Here is a 23,476-nt window from a genome sequence, read left to right on the forward strand (position 1 = left end):
AAGACTAAATGGCAGCTGTCACTTTTCTTTCCCTCTTTTTCATTGTTTTAGTTCAGTTTTTGTATATTTAGCTCACTTTTTCTTCTTTTCTTCTTACTTGATGTTTCATCACCACTTCTTCTTAGATACCCAGTTGGCTTCTTCCCAGCTCATCAGCTGTTTTTGTTGTTGGAACCAACTGACTCGGTTTACCCAACAGAACAGGAAATGTAATCCAAACTGTCTAGTCAGGCCTAGCCTTCTAACATTTGGACAGGCAGGAAACAGTACATACTTTAAGTTAAGATGTCTTTGAAAGAGTATACGTTTAAGAGAGTAGAGTACCTGACACCTGCAAACTTGCTGAAATGACCCAGATTTAAACCTTTAGTTACCTGTTTGCTTTATAAACAGTGGGTGATTACTGTTAGGCCTACTGACAGTTGATGGCTGCTGGGTCAATAGAAGCTTCATAAAGGGTGACGATGTGGGAGTGTTTTGATAAGCATGATGCTGCTAACTCAGTGGTTCAACTGTGGTTCCGGGCTGCAGGTACTGACACACAACTTGAACTACATTTCGTTTTCAAGTCTGTGTGCAGCTGAGTATGATTTTAAAGGTGCTTTCATGCCTAATTTGTTTAGTTTGGTTAAAACGAACCGCGGTGCATTTGCCATAGATATACAATGCTAAATTGGTACCCTTTTAAGAGAGTTTGGGATGTCCAATTTGGAACACGCATGTAGGCAAGCCTCAGGAAAAAGCAAAAGACATTCAGGATAAGGACACAAAAATGTTATGGATGAGGCCCATTGGGCCTTGAAGCTGTTCTTGAGGCTCCTTGGTCTACCCAATGTCTCAACAAAAACTTGATTTTCCTTCAATTTGTCAATTTGTCATCTCAGAAAATTGGCCAAATTTCAGTTTGTCTTTATGGTGAAATTATCATTATCCAGCATACTTCTTACCAAATCTGAGCTGTGAGCGTGGGGAAGGATATGCATTGAGCTGTGAAGGATACGCATTGCTACGCCTGACAGGTTGCTGTGGTAATGACTTCTCAATCACAAGGTTACCACAACCTAAATCATACCCTGCTTTATTTATCTATTTTCCTCTAAATGGGACCGTAATTTACTAAATGAACACCATGCTGTGCATGCAATTGAGACTATAAATTTATTATGAAAGTGTTTACTGAGGTAATAAATGAAATGAGCAGTAGGGTCATTTTGTCATAGATTTCTATTCAATTTGGCTTCTTATTGCAACCTGTGAAGTTGCCCCTTGCTGGCCATTAGAAAGAATGCAGGTTTAAGGCACTTAAGCCTTGGGTTCACTTTTCAGATCCGGAGGCTGCCGCTTGGATCAGACTGATTTTTAGCCACACTAGCAGAGTAGCAATATCTGTTGGTCTGTCGATCGTTCGCTCCACAGCTATTGGATGGATTGCCATGAAACATTGTACAGACATTCCCGGTTCCCCTGAGCTTTACATCTGTGGTATGATAGATTTAGTTGCTGTAATGCTTTTCAGTGTTTGTTGTAGCATCTATTTTAGGGGACAACAGTTAAATTTGGGCCTAGTTTATTGTATTGCTGTACCTTAAACACAATCCTAGATTGTAACCTTTCACTCAAGCTCACACCACAGCTGACTATGCTTCTATTCACACTGCTGCTGCTACTTGTGTATACCAGCATCATATAGACTAGACTGCATTGTGTTGGCCTGCACACTGAATAAACACAGAGTAGAACTGCTTGTGTTCTTTTGTGCGTTTGATTTAGTTTCACAATGGAGGTGTTTATTCCCTCAACATCACATTGTGACATAGTATGTTAACACCCTACAGCACTACCTCAGCACTTCTTGTGTTCTTTGCTGAATGCACAAAAGAAAACAATCACTATTCTTTCTCAGGAATTCTTAGCCCTTCAAATGTTCAGTGTATGTGGGATTTAAAATCTGTTATATTTAGCTGAGTTAGACATAAAAGTAAGGCAGACTGATTAGGCAAATGGCAATAAATGGGTTGTTTCGTCATAAGATATGACCAGTAGGTTAAAGCATTGAACATGTTTTAAAATGTGTTAAATGTTGCTTTATAAATCCTTCATGTAGGGCCTCTGCCAGCTTTTGTGAATGCAGTAAACCCCAGGCTGCTTGTGTGTGAATCACCAACTGCTTCAGTGGATAGAGTACCAGCTACCTGCCTGCCTCTCAGAATAGCTCAGCATTGACTGCAGGGCCGGATGTGGGAGTATGCGCACCCATGACAGATTGCAGGTCCTTATTCCTGCTGTAGTCTGGTGGAGCCCTGCTTGTTTGCTGCTTTTAATGACAGTCTTGAGCACACAGCTGAGCAGCTCTGCGCCCTCCTTTATGGAGCTGTTAATGTTAAGCAAGCAGCAGCAGCAGTCTGAGGCAGACATGTCTAATTATAAGGTGTCCTGGACCTGTGTCAGGGCTCTATGGCTCTCTCTCTCACTCATGCTGCACAGTACCGCTCTTTGGAGCTTTTGTGAACTGGCAACAGAGATAACAGGAAGTGTTAGTTTTGATTTTACATTGAAAAAATCACATCTCATCTCAAGTGGCTGGAATTTGAAATTCCTCACAACTGCTAAATGCTACAAAATGTGCCTTAAAATCTTGATGAGCAGCCCACAACACCTGCTGATTGTAATGTAACTTTACATGAGTAGATATATTCAGTAATTTTGTATCTACTTTAGACCAAAATTGCATTTTTTTTTGTAAACAAAGAAAATTTAAGACAAGGTCCACTTAGTAGCTTTCTAGGGTGAGTAGATTGGATTATTTTGTCAAACTACTTTTTACTAGATGAAGAAAGAATGTGCATCAAAATTCTATTTCTGTGTTATCACGCCTTTGCTTATGAACCTATTATTTAATCAGTAAATGAGGTGGCTATTTGTAGGTCATGTAGTACCCATGAGTATGCCCACTTTATAGTGTTATTTTAGCTATGTATGAACCATGCTTTATAAATGAAACTGCCTTGTTTATTTGCTCTGTTATTGACAGAAAAATAAAGAAATTGCTGGAGATAAAAGTTGATATAAAGGTAAACAGAGGAAGGAGGAGTGTTTTGGTTTGTGAGCCAATCTTTTCAAAAGCTGATGTTGCTGCTAAGGAACATTGTGTCCTAGCCTGGTGTATGTGTGTGTCCTAATTACACAAGGTATTGAGGCAGGACTGACCTGAAGAGGGCTGAAGAGAAAAAGAGTACATGTTCTTGGATACTTTCAGGGGAGCTAAGTGAGTTTTCCTAGAAAACCTGCAGTATGAACCTCCCTGGCCCCCGTCCACATTCCTTTCACAGCGCTTTGCTTTCCAGACATTTAACTGGCTGGGACAGAAGCTCAGAGGAAAAAACTGTGCTGGCACACACACAGTCATCTGGATGGAACATGTGCTTAGTGTAACATGTTTACACACAAGCATGATCAAACACACTCACATGATCTTCAGTACACATGTCTTGCTTGCATAACATATGTTTTTGACAACAACTCCAGGACTATTTTGAATACAGATGAAATTATTACATGTAATTTCTTATGTCTCAATACATGGCCTGACTTTTGGCAGCCAAGTGCATTTTTATGGTGTTTTTGTGTATCTGCAAAACAATAAATATCTCTTCCCATCTGTACCTTTCTTGCTTCTCTTACTGACACAGTCACCTTTCACTGTGCGCTGCTGTTATGTCAAAGCGCAGACTTTCCTCCCAGATGACACCAGTTTAATCAGAAGTCCCTTGGATTACGATCGTCGCTTGCGTGACAGAAGCATGCCTGCTTTCCACAAATGCCCCCCCCCCCCCCCCCCCCGCCGCCAGTACACACACACACACACACACACACACACACACACTCACACACACACTCACTCACTCACTCACTCACTCACTCTACTCCCCACCTCTATCCTCTCCAATTTGTCCAAGATCCCTTCCCCCATGTTGTTATGTAATCTTGCACTCTTTGGGCCCTGTTTAAATGATCTACAGCGCATGGTCTAAAATGCATGGCACAATTGTATTTAAGCCGTGTCCAACTGCATTTTTGCTAGTGCGCATAATCAGGGCGCAAAGTAAGGCAAAAAAAAGTGCAAAGGGATTTAGTCTCTAAATGAATGATAGGTGTGATTTTGGCATAACATGAATTAAACTACTCAGTGTAATGAAGCCTAATGTTACTCATCTCCTCTGTGAAACATCCTCACTGCGCTGCATTATTAAACTGTAAACTATGACGAACTGGTTGTAGTTCACATATGTCTTTCCAGGTGATTCTTGTGTTTTGTTGATGTATGAGTGATGAGCGCAAGTACATCTGCTACTAACACAACGTGGCCCGCAAGGGCGCAAGAGTCATTGCTGTTTTCCACCGGGCGAAAGATAGGGCCCCCTGGAGTTGAAGTGTGATGCAATAACTGAACGACTCACCTGACACAGTGTTGATTTAGCTCACACTGACTCTTGGCGGTCCAAAGTATTTTTGTGTTTGTGTGTGTGCCACCTAGTTTCCAGTACGCCTTATCAGTATTCATATCTGTTGATGATAAGATCCTTTCATTTGTCTGTGCAGCCTGAAGATTGGGTTGCATGCGCGACACTTGAAGGTACATGATTACAGAGGGGCTATTTATATCACAGTTTGGGGATATTTTGTGCTGGAACAGAATGTTTTGGAGCCCAGCCCTCATTTGGCAGCTAGCCATCAATTTCCAAAATCCAATGATTTTTATTTGAGATATATGTGAACAGTACCTTACAGCCAACATTTGTGCATGGATACAGTTGGAGCAGTTGTCACTTTCATAACTGTGAGCTGCTACTTCCTCCAAGCCCTCACAAACAAAGGCTGTCTTTTGTGCTGCTGTCACCACCTGCCACTTGAAATTCATCTCAGTACTTTGCAATTAGGCAACAAACCAAACTGAGGCACCTGCAGCTGGCAGAGACGACAACATGTGAAAGTGCCAAAACACACACTGAATTGAATAAATCTTCTCCAGGAAGCCGCTTCTCTTACGTGTACTCAGTCTGTGCTGTTTGTTGACTTGAGTTTTCTCTGATGTTGGGTAGTGGACACCCGAGTTTGTGATTGTGTAAGATTGTGACAACAGACAATGATGTGTGTGATGGGACAGTGACGTATCAGTTACCTCCGTTCCTCTGACTCCATGGTGACTCTGCTCCCTGACGCTTTTACGCTTTTACTCTCACCCCCCCATCCCCCCTCTCCAGATTGCACTGCAGAATACATCCTCATTATGTGATCCCCCCTCCCCCCCACTCACATAATCTCACACACATACAGTCAGAACTGATACTGATGGCCCATCCCCCCTCTCCCACCTGCCCCAGTTGGAGAAAACACTGTGTAGGATTGGAAAAGACTGAGCTACTTACCAGCCAAACAAACAAGCCCATTAGCCTGGGGTCACACGTCGGTTGTATTGGATAGTGGCACAATGCTGTAGCTAGTGGTCAGACCCAGTCACCTAGGATTTGTTTATATGTGGGAATGATTTAAAACATGGATGTGAAAAATACTGCATTAGTTTTTGATGTTGTGTTCTGCTAGCTAGAAATGCTAAGGGGTGCTGTAATTGATGTTAATCTCATCTAGCTCTCTTTCATGCCAGTTCATTCCATGGTAAAGATGATTACTTAGCAAAACAAAATATGTACTTTTCCCATGCTGCATATATACAGTAGGCTGAAGAAATGTGTTCATGTTAACGCAATTCAATCACTACCCTATATTACCCAGCTGTTATGGACAAAGTACAATGTTTTATATGGATACCAATAATAAGTTTGATAATACTGCAACAATATGGTGATGTTATATATACATATATAAGACGTTTTTTCTTTTTATTCCTGTAAGAAATCCATATGTCACTTAACTTCTTTGTTCAAACAAGGACTTTGGGGCAGCAATGATTATTTTCATTAGTGATTTATATGTTGATTACTTTCTTGATTACTTGAAAAATTCAAGTCCATGGTGGAATCTTCAAATTCTTTGTTTTGTTCGGTCACCAGTCCAAACTAAGGTTGGGTATCGCTTCACTTTTATTGATTCCGATTCTTATTGAATCTCTGTTCTGATTCCAACCCCTCCACCACAAATCTTTTATCCACTTTCTCCTCAGTCATCTTCCCCCTTTATGGCTAAAGTGAAAGGAGTCTCTGTACTGGACATTTGTAGACATCATTCGTTTCCCTTCAGTATAAAGGGTGAATGTCAGCTCACCTGTGCTTTGTACCTGAGCGTGAGACGTTGCTACTGTTAGCGTTAGCTGAGAGAGTGCGACACATTGAACACAGTTAAGTCGGCGTAGCAGGTCATGGCAGATCAGTTACACTTTTATGGACTGTAAATGTTCCTTGTAATTCAATCGCGAGCGCCACAGAAACATGCAAGAAGTTAGGAACCGATAAGCAGAATCCAAATGCACGGGTCTTATTGAATCCATGGTTCTTGGAAATTTGTTAACGGTTCCAAATTGGAACCAGCTCTCAATACCCAACCCCAACCACATTCAGTTTACTGTCACAGTATGTTAAAAGCAGCAAATCCTCTTATTTAACAAGCTTTTGCTTGAAAAATTGCTAAAAGATTAAAGCATTCATCAAAATAGTTGCCATTTTCTGTTAACTGACTTAACGTCTGAATGTCTCTGATTAGTCAAACACAAACCTTGCAGCTGCTACTTCTTGTGTACACCTTAATATCACTGGCACCTATTAGTATCATGAGGACAAAGGATGAAGGTTTCTTGTGATGTTTAATGATATTAAAAATAAATTTATATATAATTCAACTTCCTGACTCGTCTCTTTTTTCAGTCTAATTTGCCTCATTGTTGTGCTTCTTCAGATGCGGTTGAAAAGTGTACTTTATGTTCCTGAGTTTATTTACTGCAACACATTATTACCTGTAGTTTTGACATCAAGTAGCATTTGTATGAGACAAAAATGTGATGTTTAGTGACAGCATGGTCATTATGTGCTTTGGATTTTTGCCAGAGGCCGTTTTCTTATTGCTGTGTGGTTAAGCTGACAGCTGCTCCATGATGAATGGCTTCTGTAAGTGATTCTATGTCTCTTCTCTTCCAGGAAACACCCAACTCTGTTTTTCTGGTCATGGAGGTAAGGATAGAAACGTGACTGAAAATTCTCTTCTCATGTGTTGTCGCTCATGTTGGGTTCAAAAGTTTGTTTTCAATGTAACGTGTTATTTAGTCTCATTCTAAGCATTCATCACAGAGTAATGTTTTACCCCCACTGGCTGTAAGAATGTGTTCTTCTTTTAGCAGGCTGCATTGTTGTTGCCCCCTATCAATCTTCTCTATTGTCTTTCCCTCTCTTGTTTTCTTTCACATTATGTCTAGATTTCCTCTCTTAGCTTGTTGACAACCTCACTCGTGGCATCCTCCCCAACATTCTGTGCAAGTGTCGTAACCCTCTCAGCTGGCTGCAGGGTTGAAAACAAACCATGACTTTCACTGCACCTCAAGTTACTCACTAAAAATACTCCCCTGTGTTTTCTAGGAATTATGTTCCCCGAAAGCCTTTGCTTAAAATGTTGATCTATGTTAAGACAGCTCCACAGTACACTCTATTAATAATCCTTGAGATACCTTCAAATTAATATAACCTACTCATATGGCCAAGCACACCAGATTCCAATCATGTTGGTTGTCATAGATAAATGGCATTTTAAATTTCAGTTATCCAATGATTTCAGGAATATTGTAAGGGCTGTGCCCTTGCTGCGCTTTTAGAACCTCTGTCTGGCTAAATCAATGGTGATGCCTTGTCATGTTTTGCTAAGCACAAAAAAAGCTCGTCTTACTCAAACATTGGTGGAAGTATCAGATGGCCGTGTTATAAAGAGATGAGTGCACTGAGTCAGGTGTTATCCAAATGAAAAAGAGACTGTGCCCTTTGAACACTGTCTGGATAATAAAAAAAACAATGGGTTTGACTGAGCAGTGCTCGGAGGGAAGGAAGATGTTTGTCTTGGAACATTTAGTGCAGCATTCTGCCAACAGACAGCAGCAAACATAGTTTGAATTGGGCATGGTTAACTTGCTTAGAAACTGTAAGCGAGCCAGCATGGCAACATGATAGACAGCTAACGGCATGCCTTTCTGTGGTTTGTCTTTATATTCTGTTACAATTTAAGTGTGAGGCTTTGCTAAGCCTTAATTGAATTATTTGTAATGAAGGTGATGTCAACCAGTGCCTTAATACAGAGCATGTGGATAGAGATCAGCAAAAGCCAGAATTTAATCCAGCTTGATCACAAGAGGCTACAGTCCGCTAAGTAACAGGGATTTATTTGCTTGTTTGATTGACAAAGGGAGGAAGGTCATGTTTTGTGGCTTTTACACCACCTGCTGTGTATAAATATGTTATAATTTGATGTTAATTATCTGGTGGTGTGTAGCAGGTCTTTATACACTGTGTCAGGCCGCTCTTTCATAGCTTCTGAAGGTGTGTCCATCACCAGCAGAAAGGTTACAAATATACAGGCAGGTAGCACATTTTAGGGAAAAAACTGAATAAATCTGTGGGAATCAAGGGTTCATTAGATGGTTTGAAGACTTTGAAAAGGATGTAAAGAAGCTGTGGCAGTCACCAGAGTGTTGTAGAGTGTGTATAAGACAACACTCTCTACCGCCATCTTCAAAACCCCAAATGACGTCATGTCTTTTTAAAGACCTCCAGTCGAGTCCATAGAATTGGATAATCTATGCCAAGGAGCACTGAAGCTCACTGTGCAAAAACACCTTAAGCCTAGTTCACACTACACGATTTTAGAACGATTTGCCGCTCGGCGACCGTCGGACTGAGATCGGGAGTAAATCAGTCATCGATCAGTGGTCACCAGTCATTATGTGTGAGCTACTCAATGACGCATCAAAACAGCTCCCCGACACATCACTGCCACATCGCTGAAGCCAGCCAGATATCTAGCATGCCAAATATCTGGAGGAGTCGGCCGACACGACATCCACATCCAGCCAATGAGAGCAGGCAGCTACTTTTTCACTGCACTTTTTACTTCTTACTCACCTACAGTTCTCTCTCTCTCTCTCTCTCTCTCTCTCTCTCTCTCTCTCTCTCTCTCTCTCTCTCTCTCTCTCTCTCTCTCTCTCTCTCTCTCTCTCTCTCTCTCTCTCTCTCTCTCTCTCTCTCTCTCTCTCTCTCTAACCTGTGCTAACACATTCTTTCACCCAGATTCTTTGTCTTTATAATTGCTATCTTTATAGTAACAAACAACAGCTGTTTCATGTGCAGGTTTGCATCATTTCCTCTTTCACATTTCACGTGTGTTTTCTTGACTTTCTTGGTTTGGAGACCAGCATCGGGTGACAGAGTTCCTTGTCAGCTCGCTTAGTGTGTGTGACCCCCTGTCACTGAGCAGTCACGTAGTGTGAACGCCGCAACAACTTCAAGACTCCCGTCACAAGACGGCAAGTTATTTAGTGTGAACAGCACGGCCATCGGCCGACGCTGAAAATCGTGTGGTCTGCACGAGCCTTTACTAACACAGGGCTTATGTTGCTTATCCTTTAATATGTCATTCTTCTATATATGAAGCACACCTCAAAAGCTAGGGCCAGGGTGAGCAGGATTACACAGAGGATTCCCATGCAGTGGCAGTGGACTATATCTTTATTAAGTCTTGGTCATCTTTGCTTATCCACTCAGCAGCTGACATTCTTTTAACCTACCACACCAACCTCAGCCGTCTGATTTTGTTGTTGTTTGTTGTCCCCGTTGATAACTAACTGCACTCCAGCAGAGGCTGTCAGCACAGATAAAGCCACAGACATTCAGCAGATTAATTGATGAGCCTGTTGTTATCTGGGCTAGTATTTGAACAAACGCACTCATAAACACATACGCACACATAAAACCAAAATCTGCTTCTCAGCTTGACGTTGTTGAACCTCATTTTAATTGTCGCTGATAGTGCTTTGTTTGTCTCCCCAGTACTGCAACGGAGGTGATCTTGCCGATTATCTGCAAGGTAAGCATCACGCTAATCTGTCTCCCACACACACATAGGTTAGTGTTCATCAAAACAAAGTTACTAATGCCGCAGAGGAGGAAACGCCATGTGACTGCAGCTGTTATGAATATAGTAGGTGTGGGAATGTGTGCATGTGATTTGGGATTTATTATCTTTGTGTGATGGATGGTCTATGGAATAATGTATGTTTGTGGGGATGTTGAGAGCACGCGTGTTTGGTTGTTTGTTTGGATGTATGCGTGTCTGAGTGAGTGCTTGTATGTTTTCTGTGTGGGGGATGTGTGTGTGGGAACCACTGCAGCGCTGTACAAAGGCCCAGTGTTTATGCCATTGCGATAGTTTATTATAACAAAGTTCAGCATTTCTGGTTGTAGATTAATGAGTCGGGTCAAGCTGAGATGATACGTAGGAAAGTGAAAGTGATGCCCCAAAAACCAAAAAGTAAAAATGAACTACATGAAACAATCCATGTATACATAGTAGTGCGTCCCTCAGCAGCGTTCCTCCTCTTGGCTTTGTCAGTTACAATGTAAATTTCATCAAAGGGGCATGTTAACACTAGTGAAACAACGACGACAACAAAAAATACAGACTCACTCCTGGTGATGTAGTCATGACCCCCATTACTTTATAGTTTCAGCCACTTGTTTTGCTTTACTGCCGGGGTATAGCCATCTTTATGTTGTCTGTGACACTCTGACAGTTATGGTTTCAAGCGGCAAGTAAGAAAAACAGAATTCAAAGTTCATTGTTTATGTTTTTGTTCAGTGTAGATAACAGGCATAGTTATTGAATCCATATCCCTCCTAATCCTGGGTGTGAAAGGTAGTCAACAACCTAGGATTTAATACAAATAGTGTCTCTTTCTCAGTCTGTTATGAAACTACATTATGAAAATTCATAGGATTAAACACACAGGGCATATTGCTAAAGAAAGTTCTGCCTCATTACCAAAATAACAGTTCTTGCTGTTAATAGATTGATTGTAAAACACATCACTGCCTATTGCACTTTATAACTGAGCTTGTAGCTTGGAAATAGAGTTTGACAGAAATCTTCACTCAAGGTCCACTTACTAGATTCTTTCCAGAACCTTCAGCTACATCACATGTGCTGATTTGGACGAAAGCTCCGGGGAAATAAATCTAGTAAGTCAACTGTTGTTCAAATCTTAATAACTGATGTGCAATAGATATTCCACATACAGTAGCTAAACATACACCATCAAAGTGTCCTTGTTTTTCAGTTCACATTCTTTATTTATTATTGTATAACAGTTTTCCTGTCAGCTTCAGGGGATCTGTCCCGATCTCCTCTCTTCAGAGAGGTGAATTCTCCACATTTGATGTCGATGTTTAGTGTCCTACTGGAGAGTCAAAAACACACTGAAGACTCATGATGTGTTATTATAGTTAGGCCTATTATATAGTTTCACCGAGTTAAAATCGGGTCGGCTTCTGGAATCTCAAATCTCTCCAAATGAATGGCAGTTTGCCAATACATCTGTTAGATAACCACTGGTGTGTACACTGCTGTTCCATAAAAACCTGATTGTGTGGCTGGAACAGCTCCCTTATCAAAGTACTTTTGCATAACGTACCTTCTCCACATGTACGTATTACAGAATGGGTCACGGTCAGACCCATCGGTGACATGGTGGTGTTTGTTTAATGAAGCCTGTGGTGTCATAGTGCTCTGGAGACACAGCTGTACCCAACTGGCTGTCCATCATGATGTCATTAGGCATTGGGACTATGTTCCCATCAGTGGAGGGCTTCAGTGTTTACTTCAAGGCTGTGTAGGTAACAGCCATCTTACATTATATAAGAGGATCTCACTAGTGAATGATTCCACTACTTACACAACTTTTCCATGTTCGAAGTTGGTCCACTGTGGTGAGAGCAGCTAACCCCCCAAATCCTAGATTAATGTTGATAAGCCTACTGGTTTGATCTATGCCTGCACTGTATTCACAATGGCATGATAGAGAGAGAGAGAGAAAGAGAGAGGAATCCTCTTAGTCTCACATCGGATTAGATTTATTTCACTGCCACCAGGGAATAGGACCTTCACTGCCTCAATTTACACTGTTTACTTCAGGATTATTACTATAATATGCTAATTATTAGCTTTAATCAAGTGAGGCTGATAAGCACCTTTTCTAGAGTTGTGGTTGCTTTCAGTAATTAGAATGTAAGAGCAGCTGCAGTAAAAAACGATGATGTGTCGAGTTATTGCATGTCTTTTTCTTGTATTTAAATCTTGACTCTGGATCATGCGAGTGCAACTAGTCAGTAATGTGCTTCATCAGGCAGCAGGAAGCACATGAATGAAATCAAAACGCCAGTCTTAAGACACTTATCCAGGAAAATTCTGGGCAATCTCAATGAAATGATTGGCTGGAAAGTTTATGTGCACGTGTATCCTCATGTGCATGACAAACAAAACAAGAGACTCACTAATAAAAATCAGTTCCATAGTTCTGCTACAGGTCAAAAACTCCACCTTTTTAAAAGGACAGGGCTTTCATCCCTGGGGAAAATGTTTTCTAAGAGTTCTCAACTGGTTAATGTCACTTTTCTTTTTTTTTTTTAAGCTAAGGGGACGCTAAGAGAAGACACACTGAGGGTTTTCCTCCAGCAGATTGCTGCTGCCATGCGCATCCTCCACAGCAAAGGAATCATCCACCGGGACCTGAAACCCCAAAACATCCTGCTGTCATATGCGGGTCGCAAGAAGTCCAACATCAGTGGCATTCGCATCAAAATAGGTGACCAAATTAGAACAAGTCCTTCATTGTTATGTTAAAATTTGAACTGAGTTTAGAATTAGTTGGTGGCTTCTTCTAAGTGCAGATTTCCTGTAACTTTTCTGTTAATTTGTCATCTGAATAGCAGAATAATGTGCCTCGTCCTACAGTGAAATACAGAAGCTGAATTAGAGGCAAAAGGGCACTGGGCTTAGAACATGTTCTGTGTACATAACCCTGACTATCAAACAATTAGCTACTATGTTGTCCTCAGTCAAAAGTTTTTTGGAATTAGAGTATTGTAATTAATAATTCTAACAACAGTGAACAGCATTTTCCATCGCTGTCTTAGCTCTGTTTTGAGTGCAAGATGATTGTGTGCATGTGTTACTGTTCCCAGTGTTTGTCTCCCAGGCATTCTTCAAAGTCCAACAATAGAGGTTGGTGTTATTAGTAAAAATAAAACATGCGTATTGACTGGTTTGTTTCACGCTTCTGTCCTGCAGCTGACTTTGGCTTTGCGCGGTACCTCCAGAGCAATATGATGGCAGCTACACTCTGTGGGTCACCCATGTACATGGTCAGTGTGTTTTACTGAATATGTTTTGTGTGTGTGTGTAGAATTGCAGCTGAGGTCGGTCATTTTAAAAATGACCTGTCAGCCCAACTCTCCCTGCTCTGGATCTTTACTTGTGACCTTTCCTCCCTCAGGCCCCAGAGGTCATCATGTCACAGAACTACGATGCCAAGGCCGACCTCTGGAGCATAGGGACTGTCATCTACCAGTGTCTGGTCGGCAAGCCACCGTTCCAGGTAATGTTGTGCACAACAAACTGGTAATAAATGTGTTTGTAGATGTGTGTGACTGTGCAGCTAATTTCTTTATTAATATTTTTAGGCCAATAGTCCCCAAGACCTGAGGATGTTCTATGAGAAGAACAAGAATCTACAACCTATGTAAGCCACAAAAACTCCGGTCTTGTGTGTTAAGGCTCCTTTTACAGTGTGTGATTTGTGCTGTCCACATGAAAGATGACACTTGAGAGCAGTGCAGATGGATGATGCCTGATGATGACATGTCTCTGCTGAGTTCATTATGTGACATGCAATGTAATATAAGATTTACCTTTTGCACAGTCTGCAGGCACCCTACAAGACACAATGTTTTATTAATGTTCCCATTATCTCATTATCCAGCATCCCAAGGGAGACATCACCTCAGCTTAGTGACCTTTTGCTTGGGCTGCTGCAGAGGAATCAGAAAGACAGGATGGACTTTGGTGAGTAATGACATAAAGGTAATGTCTTTCAGTGGTAAATTTATGTGTTCAGGTTTGGTTTCATGAGATCTGTCCTAATGTTTTTGAAAATGTCTCTGATCTGTTCCGTTCCTGTCCCTGACCCCTCACTCTGCAGATGCGTTTTTCAGCCATCCGTTCCTGGAGCCGTCATCCACCATTAAAAAATGTAAGCTCAAAGGTCACATTCCCATGCAAGATAACTCACTGTGCTCATCCAACTTGAAAACCTGATTAATGGTGTATTATTCCCCTCAGCGTGTCCAGTGCCGGTCCCCAGCGTCTCCAACACGGTCACCGACAGTTCCTGTGGCAGCTCCCCATGCATTCGCTACAACTCCCCTCCTGTGAGTTTGATATTACTTTATAAATCCTCAGAGGGGATTACACTGTAACAAAAAGTTAACAACCTTTTGTTACATAAATAATATTAACATGATCAGACCCTACAAACTGCTAATTTAAGTGCTCGTGCTACTGCTGCTAATAAGTCCACTGCTAGTTATGTTAATGTCTTTGCACATCTGATCTCACAGCAGCAGTGGGAGTTCTGGGCAAGTCAAGTTCCCAGGACGTCAGTGTTCTCTGTAACCATGTGATTACATTAGTTTGACAGTCGGCACTGCCCTGCCTGGAAGCTTTAATTGCATCATTCAGTGGGCACACTGCAGCTTAATCTTCTTTTTCTCCTCTCTCCTCTCCCCCTCTCTGTCTCTGTCTGTGGACACCCAGTCTCTCCCGGACATGCAGACACTAGCAGAAGATGGTCTGTCATCCCCTCCGCTCGGCCCGCCCAACTTCCTGCAGCTGTCCAAAGAGTCTGCAGGAAGTACCAGCAGTAAGAACTCGTCCTGTGACACTGATGACTTTGTGCTGGTGCCTCACATCTCTACTGACAGCTGTAAGTGCCAACACACAATAATGTACACTACAGCTGCATTACCTGCCAACTTGCCTCATTTTTTCAAAGGGAGATCAGCTGTTGGGCTTTCTTAACTAATTAAATCACTATTCTGTTCAGTTTAAAGACTCTGAGGATAAAATTCCTCTGCAAACAGAGTATCTATTTAAATAAAAATGACACATAATCTAGAGCTAGAGTTACATGAGAGACACCTTCATGCAAATGTGATTATAGGAGAACTGCATTGGTTAAATTCTCTGCTCTGAGAGACCCTGAGAAGTGGGATAGTCTCTGCTGAATTTAATGTCCTTTTTTCTAAACTTCTATTGTTTTCATTTGCTGCATTTAGTTCTTTCTTGATGTTTTTAAATTGTATCTATTTATTTACTTATTTTGAGGGGCATGTTTTCTGCATGCACTGTTTTACTTCAGAGCGTCCCATATTTAAAAAAAAAAAAAAAAATCAACTTTTGATGCTAAAACTATTAGCATGTGGTTTGTTTAGCTAACTCAGCCCTTCTATGCCGATTTAAGTGTTCATAAAAGACTTCCCTACGATTGGTTAGAAATAGTTTTGTTCCTATGATTTGATTGGTTGTTAGTATGTTGCCCTGTAATGTAACTTATTGACATTTCTAATTTTCTTATCCAGGAACCTTTCTCTCACAGTCAGTGTTTGGACATGGCTTTGGCCTATTACATAATGTACATTCATAAACAAACAGTTTATACACTGAATGCCAGACTGTCTGAACTAAATTGAATCCAATAAATGAAGATTCTAAAAGCAGTTAACCTTTTCATAAGGCGTTTTAGTTATTTCTATTGAGAAGACACTGCTCCATAAAGCCATACAGGCTTAGTTTAGTTTAGTTTTTTTTTTTTAACCTGTGACAAGGTTTGGTAAAGTCTGGGTGTTCAGAAAGTGCATGTAGTTGCCAGCCCTGACTGCTCTGAATTTATCTTTTAAATTCCGTGATGCAGAGGAAGAATTTACATCTGTTCTGGACAAGATGCAGATTTTTTGAAATTCCACTCGTTATAGACACACCATGGCTACAATACACATGTAGTGAAGTCACAGTCACATTCATGATACCTGCAGCACATACACTCACACACACACTCACATGTCACATAATACCCAGCTGGTAAATTAGATGGCTGCTAACCATTTCATGTTGTAATTTTAGACCTCAGTCCACAAACAGTAGGCCGCTTACCCTCATGCTCCGCACCTGCCGCAGCGCACACACACACACACACACACACACACACACACACACACACACACACACACACACATCCACCTGCTAGTCTTCCACTCAAACAATGAACAAAGTGCAGAGCATTGGGAGTGTCAGCTGGCATTTTGAGTGCCATTTAATCACCTAATTACTGCTGATTTATACATCAGTAAAGCCTTTTGCACCTTCATCATTCTTTTCTTTCCTCCTTTCTTCCTCCTCAGATGACCAGCCAATGGGAGTGGGTCGCCGGCCATCCAGCGAGTTCCTCATGTGTGGAGGGTCAGTACGACGCTCTCGAACAGAGCCTTTGAAACCAGATTTGTTTATTGTTTTTAATCTCTGGATGAGAGTTTATATGATCATGAGAAACTAAAAGCGTCCACTCAGGACAACCTCAGGAAAGAGTTTTTAGGCACCCACCTAAAAATATTTTCTGGTAGATGAACAGCACTTTAATGCAAACAGATAGGTTTCAATATTATACCGATGTTTGAAAACGCCAGAGTCATCGCACATACTGTACTTGACATCAGCATAACTCATAATGAACCCGTGCTAAAAGCTATAAACAAAGAAATAATGTCCTTAAAAGAGAAATGAAAACTTGATTCATAGAGCAATAAAGCTGTGGGACTCGTTATAGCATACGCAAAAATTAGAATAGAATTAGAGGTATTGTTTGACATTTTGAGACATACGCTTATCATCTTTATTGAGAGTTTATGAGAGTTAGCCTGTTAGCTTACCATAAAGTCTATTTCATGTCCTGGAGCACTGAGTGATTTCCTGAGTCTTGTCGTCGCCTGGCTGTGATTAACAAACAGAATAGCTGATGGTGCCGGCTTTAATTGTTTATTTTGGGCAGAAATTGGTCATATAAAAAATTGCAAAGGGCGTTAAAAGGGTCTGAATGCTGCAGATATTTTCTTTTTTAACTGTAGCCCAGCATCACTAACTATTCAGACACAGTTAATGGAGCGTGATGTTGACAAGAGTCAGAGTAAAAAATAGACTAAAGGTGACATGACGCTATGAGTCAGATTCCATTTCACAGACAGCGTGAACAGAGTTCACGTGTATGTGTGTTAGGTCATATCATCTATTTTATACCAGCGAGGCTTCCTTTGTTTCTGCCTTTCTGACCACCAGCAAAACACCCTCCTCTCAGCCTTACGCTAGATGTCACACACACTCACTGACTATTTGTCATGAGTGAGTTCTTCTGCCCACATCCAAATCTGCATGGTTAGTGAGCTATGAATCAGATGTTGAGCCAAACAACAAGGTGGTGCTGTGCTAAATAAAGCACCTGACCCACCGCAGGCTGTGGGATAAGAATAGAGTCACACACTTGCTAAAACTCGCCTGCAATAGCGAACTGTGACTGCCTCAGCTGTGTATTAAAAGAGCAAAATGAGCTCACATGTACTGCAGCCACGCTATTTTAACATGAATGCATTCACTGACCCTTTTCTCTTCAGGTTAAAATCCAGTTAGTAGACTCTACTACTTCTACTACTCACCATACTGCTGTTCTGTGTTCCACCCTTTTAGAGTTTCTGTACTATTCTAAAGCTATATGTAATATTTTTTTTATTGTTCCTTGATTCTCTAATTAAATTGGTCCATTATAGTTTCAGATAAAATGAAACAATATTTTGCTCTCTGAAACTTGGAGAAGGCCTGCTGTCTGTAGACTTCTTCTGCCTCCCGGCTTTCCTGTTTGTGTCAACAGCCTCAAGCTCAGCTCTCACTCTCTGTTCTCTTTTTTTATGGCACTCACTCTGTTTTGACTTTGTTGTTGTTCCACCTCATCCTCCTCTAACCGTTCATCCTGCCAGCTTTACTCCCTTCCACTGCTGTCCTTGTAATGGCTTTCTTCTTTGCTGCTTACAGAAATTACTTAACCACTGACACAGGAGGAACCAATTTTTTCTTCATTACAGGAGTTGTCCCTTGCAAAATAGTAACACCAGCCACATTCTCAGAGAGCTCCTAAATCACAGCCTTGTTTATCCTCTACACCCTGTGTGTTCTAAATTGATTGGAGTCGAGGAAGAAGAGGGGAGGGAGAGGAGCTGAGGCTTGGGGGAGAAGGGCAGGATGTAAAGACAGCAAGATTAGAAGAAGGAAAAGAGAGACAGTGGAAGCAAGTGGGAGAGATGACTGAGGAGAAACAGAAGTGACAAATTATAAAAAAAAAAAAAGAAAAGAAATAGGCTGGAGCTGTTGGATCCCATCCCCCTTCTCCTAGGCTGCTAGGTAAAAACCAGGTCAGTGGAGAGGCGACTGGCTTTTTAGATCCAGTCACACTCCTCCTTCTTTCCACTCTTTTAAAAAGCATCTGTTCACTGACCTACAAATTCTTTCTTTGAGCGTCCAACATTTCTCTCCATATTAAGCCTTAGCTGGGATCAATAAAGCTTTTAGCAACCTGGAGAAAAATGGAACGCCCGGGGGACCTCATGGGTTTCTGTATCAAATGTCTTCTCGATCAGTAAGTGTGTGGAGAAGGCCAGCACGTGGTCACGTTTATATCTCAGTGTTGCAGGAATCCAACAAAGCAGCTGCTCTCTTGTTCTTTGTCTGGACTAGTCTTTGCCTCACGTGTCCTCGCCTCTCATTCACAGACCCTCCCAGGCTTCACATCATTACATAATACTGGTTTCCAACTGGTGGCTCTCTAACTGCCATTTCCTCCGCTCCTCCTCTTTTTTTAGCGTTCTATATGTAAGCAAAAGGCCCTCTGTGGGTGATTCGGTCATGACTTTATGTTCTAGGACATTTTGTCTCCTCTGGAATAACAAAAGAATGCAAATGAGCTGGGCCTCTTTGCACTTCCTCCCCTGTGTCACACAGAGGATCAGCCTCGCACGTGCCACTGGCTGGCCCTGCCTCTAGCCCCGCCCCCAGCAGCATGAGCTTTAAGCTGATTGGTGCTGCCTCTGTGTTTACATGGAAGCCTGGCCCCTGGTTTTTTTTTTCCGCCCGCTGACTCTGCCCTCCTGATCAGCCGGGCTAAACTTAAGTTCCTCAACCTGCCTCCACAACGAAGTAAACAAAGAACTTGAGGCTGTAGAAACACAGTCCCTGCATTTTAGAGTTGTCCTGCTTTATGTTCTGCTTATTACACAAGCAGTAACCTTTTGGAGATTTAAGTTCTTATGGGCCTGAAGATGTCCTGCAGATATGGAAACAGCAGCAGCTTCGAGTGGACTGGCTAACCGCCATCTCTCCGTTCTTCCCCTCCAGGCAGCCGCAGCCCACCCCGGGACATACCCCCATGGTGTCCCCGCGGGCAGAGACCACCCCCATCCCTGTTCCCACCCAGATCCGCAACTACCAGCGCATCAAGCAGAACCTCTCCAGCAGCCCGACCACCACGCTGTACAGCTCCCCCAGGTAAGAGCTGCCTCCGCTACACCTGAGGCTGAAGGAAATGCCGTTGGAGGTGGTGGATGGCTCAGCCTTAATTCTGCATAATTTATATCTTTTTTTAGTGATTAGTGATTAGTGACGGTGAAACACATGGAATGGGCACCTGTTTGTTTATGTCAGCTTGTGATTATTGTAAGGGGTAAGTCTTCAGGCTAGGTAATGAAAACCCTGTCTGTTATTTCATCAGCCATGAAGTTTCACTGAAATTACATCAGCTAAATACCTGCTGGAGTTTGTGGCCTCCCACCCTGCTGCTGGGAGCGTTTGTTGGCGGTTTTATGTGAAGGCAAAGCAGATGGGAGGGCAGAGAGGAAGAAAGAAGGGTGGCACCTTCTTTCACAGGAAGATTAGTTCTGTTGTTCCTGTTTCCAGTCTGTTGTCTGAAAAGGGAGAACAGCAGAGGTACTGTAGGCTTTCATCAGCTGCATTGCTAATGTGTTTATTGTGTTGGCTTCTGTGTGGGCTTGAGTTCACCTGCTGGTTTGCTTGCTTTGTCATTTGCCCTTAAATTCCCCCTGTGGTGATTGTAGCTCTAAAGATTAGGATTGGCTTAATGTTTCTGGAGTAGCAGCTTGTTCGATCGACCTCAGAGTCAGATCCAGGAGGACAGGTACTGTACCTCTCACCCACCACCCCATAGCTGTGCTTTCTTCAGCTGTCCTGCTCTACAGCTGTCCTGTCTTGTCAACCTGTTCAGGGAGAATTAGCACTTTGACACGCTGTCCCTTTGACCTATCAGATGTCCTTCTTAATGTGTTAATATTGTTATTCACACTTTAAGGAGCAAGAATGTGGCAGATAGAACTTGTTCATCTGTTGTATGGTTCTTAATTTTCCTCTTATGTTACAAATAACACCAGATACTAAGATAGGCTGGAAACCTGAAGGAAGAAGTAGGGTGACCTGTTGTGAGCTCTTAATAAGCGCTCTTGATATTATCCAGCATTTAGAGAGAAGAAGATTTGGCCTTTGTGCACCTGTAGTTTCTATCATTTGTAAATGTAATAAATCCAGCACAGTTTACTTGCCACATGTAGGTGATGGCGGGTGTTATTTTACAGTTTAATCTCAAGCAAAGCCAGCAGTGTAATTCTCCCACACATGCTTCTTTTCTTTGTCACTCAAAACTGTGTTGAGGTTTAGTACAGTACAACTAATGGGTTGTCTCAGCAGCCAAACGAAAGTATTTACTGACAGGCAAAACAGGCTGAAATGAGAGCAGTTGAATATCTGCATTCTTGAGTAAGCCAAGAACTGTATATATTTCTTTTTATCACTTTAGTCTTTGGAAAAATTCAGAGATGAATAAGATGGGGCATTTTTCTCGTAGCTCGTCTTGTAGATCTACCTACATACTTTTTTGTGATCTGTGTTTGTGTTTTCTAGGTCTGGCACAGTGAGGCGCTCAAACACTAGTCCAATGGGGTTTCCCAAGGTGGGCTCGGGGTCCCCCAGCTCTGCAGACGTCCCTCAGACAGTAGGCAGGCGTCTTTCCACAGGCAGCTCCCGGCCTTACTCCCCCTCCCCTCTTGGTAAGGACATGTCCAGACATGTCTCCGAGCACATCCGCTTTTTAATAACACCTTCCAGACATGAATTGGACTTGGAAGCTCAAAATGAAAATAACTGTTTGTGTTTGCAGTGGGCACCATCCCCGAGCAGCTGGGTCACTGCTGCTGTCACCTGCAGAACCATGAGCCTCGCAGCCGCAGCTCCTCAGGAGGTCAGTCCACCAGCAAAACTTCTGCTGCCCTCTACTGAACCTGGCCACTGAGTTAACCCACATGTAACGGTGCCAACTTGATTCCCTAGATAATATTCAGCTTTAATGTTCCTGTGGGAACGTGGGTTGTCAAAACAGCAAATGGTAATCTAAAGAAAAATTAAACATAAACTGGAATTTAGCAAATGCTTAACAGCACCTACAAATTTCAAAGCTGGAGTGTAGCAAAGTATGGATCACAATTTTCAATAGAAGTTTAATTGAACGCTAACAGGACAGAAATGTATACAACCCTTTGCCAAAAAGCCAGTATGAAAATGTTACATAGGAAAATATAATTAAAATAGGAGGTATCAGCATAGCGGCACTCAGCAGTTGTTGTTCTGATTCTCTGCTGTGTCATGACTTCATTATTGACAAAGTGCATGAGTCACCATGTGAGTCAAGTTCTTTTTAAAAGTCTCTGATTAGCGTAGAAGTTGTAATGCTTCTGCAGTGTTATTTTGTGTCAACAGGTTTAGTGTCATGGTAACAATTTTTTTCAGAGGTTTGCTAGAGTGTGCTCTCTGAGGCCTCAGCCAGACAAGACAACAGTACTTTGTCCTCTATTTGGAAAGTGACACAAACAAGCAGCTTTTATGACCAAGACTGTCTCTGTGGAAAGTCTCAGGGCTGTTGTTCGCTGGTTGGAACTGTGTGATGGAGCAAAGCTCATAAAAGCGCCGTTAGTTGCATCACTCCCTGCTGCTATTTTTGTTGTTCCTGTGCAGAGCAAAGTTTAGAGCTGCCTACAGCTGAGAGACAAATGAGACATGAAGTTATGTCTCCTCTGACCTGCCAGAGAGAATGCACAAAGATACATTGTCCATGATCAATCTGAATCAATAGTATATGAGTTATTATACTACTATATTCTATATGAGCCATTAACTTGAACTGCTTCTAATCCAGTCCCTCTACCTTCTCTAGGTTCCCCCGTCCCATCCTCTCAGCTCCTGGGGGCCCGGCTTCAGAGCGCCCCCACCCTGACCGACGTCTACCAGAACAGGCAGAAACTCCACAAACAGTTATCAGACCCTGTTCAGCCTTCCTCTTCCTCGTCCTGCAGTCACTCCCCTCAGCTCGGCCGACCAGCCAACCTCGGCTCCTCCCCTACCAAACTCCTTGGCTCCTCCCCCCGCACATCCGACTGGCTGCAGAAGTCCCCCCTGCCCACCATCATTGGCTCCCCGACTAAGGTAAGTGCAGGTATTATTAAGTGTGCAGATGGTCAGCACCAAATCAACTAAAATATCAGTTGCTAAAGTTTCCCTGCTCCATTTTTTTTTTTTCCATACAGACCATTTCAGCACCATTCAAGATCCCCAAAACACAGGCGTCCTGTAACTTGATGGCTCTGGCGGACAGCCCTGTGCCCACCAAGACAGTGACAGATGTCCGGGATATCTGTCCCCACCACTGCAGCCCATACCTCACTGGACGCCCTGCTGCCCCTGAGGCCAGCAGGACTTTTGGCAGGTAGGACTAAAAAAAACCCACTTGTGTCCGCTTCCTTCTCTCTTCCTTATCTTCTCATCTCAGCTTCCGCTTTAATAATACAGGCTGATAAATTGGTGGCCATCAGGTCTGGTCTAGTTAATAAGAATCAAATCAAATGTCACGGACATGAGACAATTTATTTATTTATTTACTTTTTACATTCAGTGTTTACTGTACAATCGATCAGTAGTGTACTCATGTAGGGAGCGCTTAACTTGCATGAAAACTCTCGTGACCCTTTGGACTGGACACACGAGTTCATGAAAATGTAATTTTATTTACATATTTACTACTTTATTTGTTTTACTGAGTTTAAATGAAGCATTTTAGTTTGACTCTGGCTAAATCAGATACATTTCTATGCAGGCCAAACACATGTCTGGGTCTAGCATTGAATGCTTCTAAACAGACCCTTGATGTTACTCATATATATTTACATGGCAGTGTTTAGAGGAAAAGGACACTTTCCAGCCTCTTCAAATGATATGGGAAATGTAGAGA

At 42.2% G+C, this 23,476-nt stretch overlaps 1 protein-coding gene across 1 annotated transcript in view; it reads left to right on the plus strand.

Moving 5' to 3' along the window:
- The window catches only part of ulk2 (unc-51 like autophagy activating kinase 2), a 39,021-nt gene that overhangs the window by 9,874 nt on the left and 5,671 nt on the right, over nt 1-23,476 (plus strand). Inside the window, exons 4-19 of the mRNA XM_038694231.1 lie at nt 7,146-7,178; nt 10,035-10,071; nt 12,671-12,844; nt 13,330-13,403; nt 13,535-13,636; nt 13,722-13,780; nt 14,021-14,103; nt 14,240-14,290; nt 14,380-14,468; nt 14,854-15,022; nt 16,497-16,554; nt 19,528-19,677; nt 21,100-21,245; nt 21,356-21,436; nt 22,406-22,674; nt 22,776-22,954. Of these exons, the coding sequence (XP_038550159.1) occupies nt 7,146-7,178; nt 10,035-10,071; nt 12,671-12,844; nt 13,330-13,403; nt 13,535-13,636; nt 13,722-13,780; nt 14,021-14,103; nt 14,240-14,290; nt 14,380-14,468; nt 14,854-15,022; nt 16,497-16,554; nt 19,528-19,677; nt 21,100-21,245; nt 21,356-21,436; nt 22,406-22,674; nt 22,776-22,954 (1,754 nt within the window). The remainder of the gene's footprint in view (nt 1-7,145; nt 7,179-10,034; nt 10,072-12,670; nt 12,845-13,329; nt 13,404-13,534; nt 13,637-13,721; nt 13,781-14,020; nt 14,104-14,239; nt 14,291-14,379; nt 14,469-14,853; nt 15,023-16,496; nt 16,555-19,527; nt 19,678-21,099; nt 21,246-21,355; nt 21,437-22,405; nt 22,675-22,775; nt 22,955-23,476) is intronic.

This window comes from Micropterus salmoides, unplaced genomic scaffold, assembly GCF_014851395.1.
Source record: "Micropterus salmoides isolate LMB-PRFRI ecotype aquatic unplaced genomic scaffold, ASM1485139v1 Ms_hic_scaffold_3, whole genome shotgun sequence".
In the NCBI taxonomy this organism is placed as follows: domain Eukaryota; kingdom Metazoa; phylum Chordata; class Actinopteri; order Centrarchiformes; family Centrarchidae; genus Micropterus; species Micropterus salmoides.